General features: G+C 56.5%; 1 protein-coding gene across 1 annotated transcript; it reads left to right on the top strand.

The window, feature by feature from the left end:
- The first annotated feature begins 2,608 nt into the window (after positions 1 to 2,608).
- On the top strand, positions 2,609 to 4,164 carry CALML3 (calmodulin like 3). Its single transcript, XM_072743852.1, has one exon. The coding sequence runs from the start codon at positions 3,062 to 3,064 to the stop codon at positions 3,509 to 3,511; it is 450 nt and encodes a 149-aa protein (XP_072599953.1). The 5' UTR covers positions 2,609 to 3,061; the 3' UTR covers positions 3,512 to 4,164.
- The last annotated feature ends 427 nt before the right edge of the window (positions 4,165 to 4,591 follow it).

Raw genomic sequence — 4,591 nt, 5'->3', positions numbered from 1 at the left:
AAAATTATAAATTTTTGGAAATTTCACATGTGCTTGAGACTTTCTGATACTTTTCTAATAGGATTGGTGGTGATATTAATGAATGTGATTTTTTTTTTAATTATACGTGCAATGGCTCAACCTGTAGATCTGCAGAACTCGGTGAACCAGTATTGTCCAAATGACCAACACGCAGCGTGACAAAATCACAAAGCACAAGACGACCAACGGATTTTAATGTGACAGTACGAATAGATTCGTTGGCGTGGTTTTAGATTCCACACTACGGGTAATGTTTGAGGAACCACCACTTATCAAATTTTGATACCGTACCAAAGAAGACTATCCACCAATATCCAAAGGAGTCACTTACATGTTCTTTCTTTTTCCAACTGCGAATCTGTGTGAAGCTGGGTTAACCCATGTTTCAAATCAAAGCACCTTCCCACAAATCCAGTGCGGCAGGGGCAGACATGCTTCTACAAGACTGGACGTATAAAAAGACTTGCAAAATTATTTTTATTAGGTGCCCCTCATCTCCTTTTTTTTTTTTGGTTTTAGAAATGTAATTATTTTCTGGAAAACAACAATATTTGTGCTAGCATATAATGACTTTTTCATTTCTTTTTTTTTTCTGTTACAGATAAATCGAGAAAAATATATTTCAATAGTTCACGTTTTTCCAGTCTCAATTCTAAGTCCAATAACTATTGACAGATATACCCCACATACACAAGAGCTCCTCGGGGTCCTCAATAATTGTAGATGCTTAGATGCATCTGAAGATCAAAAATGTGTTCTGAGGGAAGGCTACAAGGGAGAGAGTTGCAGAAGCTCATGAAAAAAGAGCTGGTTTCCTAACTAGCGAGATGCCCCAGCTGAGCCCATCCCAGCACTCTCCTTGCTGAGTCATGAGTAACTTTGCTTAAAATCCTTACTGAGCTCCCTTTCAATGTCCCTTACTGAAGAACACGCTTAGGGCGAGGGATGGATGTTGGAGCCCCGACACCATAATCCAGAAACCTGCAGACACCTGTTGGCCACTTACCCCCTTGCAGGTGAGGTAGGCAGGAAGCAAGACCAACTGTAGCATCCATCAGGGGGCCCGTCTCAGGCACGAGCTCTCCCACCATGGCGGTTCTCCTTCTGCCTCCTGCTGCCGCCCTCGCATTATCTCATGGGTATATCCCTTTGGGGGTGAGATTTCAGCTTCTGAATTTTAGAGGGACATATTCAGACCACGGCATCCAGTTTAATGATTCCTTCTTTCACGGATCATGTCTTTGATGTCATATCTAAACCCACCCCAGACCCAAACTGGATGAGCTGGATGTCATGGCCAAGCCCCAGGTCATTCAGACTTTTCTATGCCATCGTCTGCCAGTTTTATAGTTTTGCATTTTATATATTTTGTCTACGATCCATTTTGAGTCACTTTTAGGGAAGGGTGGAAGGCCTGTGTCTAGCCTCACTTGTTGCACATCGATGTCCGCTCATGCCAATGCCAGAACCATTTGTTGGAAAGACTATCATTCCTCCCTCTCGTCGCTTCTTTGTCAAAGACCAGCCAACTGTGTCGTGAGGGGCTATTTCTGGGCCCCCCATGCTCCTGCTCCACTGATCCACTCTGGCAACGCCACACCACCCAGATTACCAGGGCTCACAGTGAGTCCTGAAGCCAGGTAGTGTCCACCCTCCAACCTTGTTCTCCTGCAATATCCTGGTGGCTCTCGGGGTCTCTCCCAGTTTTTCATGGATCCCCACAGGCAGTGGGTGGTCATTCCCCCAGGCTTCCTGGGACTTGGGGGCAGGAGGCTATCTATGCTCAGTGAGCACCCCCACTTCACCTTCTCGAAAATATCCCCTCTTCTGCTCTGCTCTCCCAAACCCGGGGGTCCAGATGCAGATGTGCCTTTGCATGTCTTTCCGTCAGTCAGAGGGCAAAATGGGAACCCCCCACCGCCTCTTACTTGGCCTGCTAGCATGCCCCTTGTCAGGTGCTTCTGTCCCCTCATCCATCAGGCTGCAGCCACGCCAGCCCCTTTCTGCCACTTGGCCACACCAAGCCCTGGCCCAGCCAGCTCAGCCCCCTGCCCGGACCGCACCTTCTCCCGTCAGGTCACCCTTGGGTGCTGCCTCTGAGATGGCGTCCCCTGACCATCACTGTGTGACCTTCCCGTGTTCTCCCCACCAGGACCCTTTTAATTTCCTTCATGGCATTCGTCGCCATCTCCAAGTGTCTCACCTGTCAGCTTACTTGCTAGCCAGCTGTCTCGCGGAGGGAATGTAAGCTTCTGGAGGACTGGGAGCTGCCCGTCTGGCTCGTGGCTCCATCCCCAGCTTCTCAAACCATACCTGCCCAGGCCCTCAGTACACGGGTAGGAATGAAGGAGCTGGGGGAAATCCTTCTCCATTCATGTTTCTTCTGGAGACGAGAAGACAGTCTGCTCCTACCGGAAGAAGAAAACCTCGTTCCTTCTCTGCAAACCCTCTTGGGAACCCGAAGGCTTTCAGGCTGTGGAAAGCAAAGACAAGCAGGGGACGGTCCCGTGAGGCAAAGGCAGCCTGTGCCTCTCCTCCTGCCCCGGCCGCCCCTGGAGGGAAGCTGGCTGTCCTGCGGAGCGCAGGGTCTGAAGACGGGACGGGGCGATTCAGAGCGAGCAGGAAGGGCCGGAGCCAGTCGCTGGGGCTGGGCAGGCCGCCCTCCCTGCGGGTGTCCTCGCGGGGGCACCGGGGCTCCTAGTGCGGGGGTGGGGAGCCGTGCAGACACACACACACACACACACACACACACACACACACACACACACGCCCGGCGCTGGCGTCAGCTCAACCCTCGGCCAGCCGGACTCCTGTTCCAACAGCACCCGGCCTGGGGCAACCGCAGGGCGGGGAGTCTGCGTGTGCGGAGGGCCCTGCTCCCTCTTAAGCGCCTGCCAGTCAAGCCCGGGCCAGACGGCCAACAGCCCGCACCCCACGCCCCGTGCCCCGAGCCCCGCCGCCTCCCGTCCTGCTGCTCCGCCGGCCACCACCACCACCGCCACCGGGGCCGGCCACCGCCGCCCTCCTCCGCCCACCCTCCATGGCCGACCAGCTGAGCGAGGAACAGGTGGCCGAGTTCAAGGAGGCCTTCTGCCTGTTTGACAAGGACGGGGACGGGGCCATCACCACCCAGGAGCTGGGCACCGTCATGCGCTCCCTGGGCCAGAACCCCACGGAGGCCGAGCTGCGGGACATGGTGGGCGAGATTGACCGGGACGGCAACGGCTCCGTGGACTTCCCCGAGTTCCTGGGCATGATGGCCAGGCAGCTGAAGGGCAGGGACAGCGAGGAGCAGATCCGGGAGGCCTTCCGCGTCTTCGACAAGGACGGCAATGGCCTGGTGAGCGCGGCCGAGCTGCGGCACGTGATGACCAGGCTGGGGGAGAAGCTGAGTGACGAGGAGGTGGACGAGATGATCCGGGCTGCCGACGTGGACGGGGACGGGCAGGTGAACTACGAGGAGTTTGTCCACATGCTGGTGTCCAAGTGAGCGGCCGGGCCTGGCGCCGCAGCCTCCGTAGCCGGCCACCCGGCTCTGCCGTGGGCACCTGGGCCCTGCGGTGCTCCCCACATCCCTCCAGCCCCTCTGGGCCCTGCTGCTTCTCCGACCAGGTGATTCTGCCCACTTTCCCGCACTTCCTTGGCCCCCTTTTTCCTGCCAACCCTCCCCAAGCCTCTTCTCAGCCGGAATGACACAGGCCACCCACAAGCCCAGCGAACATGAGGTGCTTCTGGCGCTCAGAAGCCACAGCAGCATCACTCTGCACCATCGCCAAGCAGAAGACAGATCAAGCCATGCTGGCTGGCTCCTGGGGGAGGCGCAGCGAGACATCACAGAGCCCTTGGCTGGACCCCTGACAGGCCCTCAGCACTCGCCCAGTGCAGGGGGCCGGCTCCGTCTGCTGCTGGACTGGGGGGGGTGAGGGCCCTGGGGTGAGGGGGCCGTTGGAGGTGACGACGCTGCAGATCTGGCTTCCAGGGAGACCTCGCCTCCTTCCACTGCATGCTGGCTTGTCCGTGATTCATCCTTTGATGCTGAGAGTAAAGCCGGGGTCTGTTGTAACACGCTCGTGTTCAGCTCCATGGAGGGGAATTTGAGCAGAAGGGGAGGGAATAATAAAACGCTTGCTTTTTTGTTCTGGATCCCGCTGAAACTATCCTTGCCGCGGCCTGGTTGTAGGCGAGGCAGGCTCTTGCACTCCTGCGTTTAGAAAAGGCAGCAGAGCCTTGCGACGGAGGCTGTCGCGAAAACACAGAAGCCTAGTAAGGTAACTCTGGCAAGTTGACATTACACGAAATGGCTAAGTCAGTGGCAAGAAGTGGTTACAACGAGAGGCAGAGCCCCTGGAGTGGATAACAGGTGTGTTCCCAGCCCTGGCAGCCCTGGGCTGCGCTGCTCCGAGGGTGGGGCCAGGTGGGCGGCGGAGGGTGTGCACTGCCCCCCAGCACCCACGGCACCCCAGCCCCCCGCGTGGAGTCCCTCCCGGAGGGTGCGCCCGGTAACCCTGAGGTCAAAGGGACCATGAAGGGGTCATTTCGGTGCCCAAGGGAGCAGCGTCTGCTGTGGACT

This window comes from Vulpes vulpes, chromosome 2, assembly GCF_048418805.1.
Source record: "Vulpes vulpes isolate BD-2025 chromosome 2, VulVul3, whole genome shotgun sequence".
Taxonomy (NCBI): Eukaryota; Metazoa; Chordata; class Mammalia; order Carnivora; family Canidae; genus Vulpes; species Vulpes vulpes.
Note: the sequence above shows the minus strand (reverse complement) of the source record. Positions and strands in the feature narration are given on the sequence as shown.

What these genes read in the sequence shown, in the direction of transcription:
- CALML3 (XM_072743852.1), top strand. Translation starts at nt 3,062, where the DNA reads ATGGCCGACCAGCTGAGCGAGGAACAGGTGGCCGAGTTCAAGGAGGCC.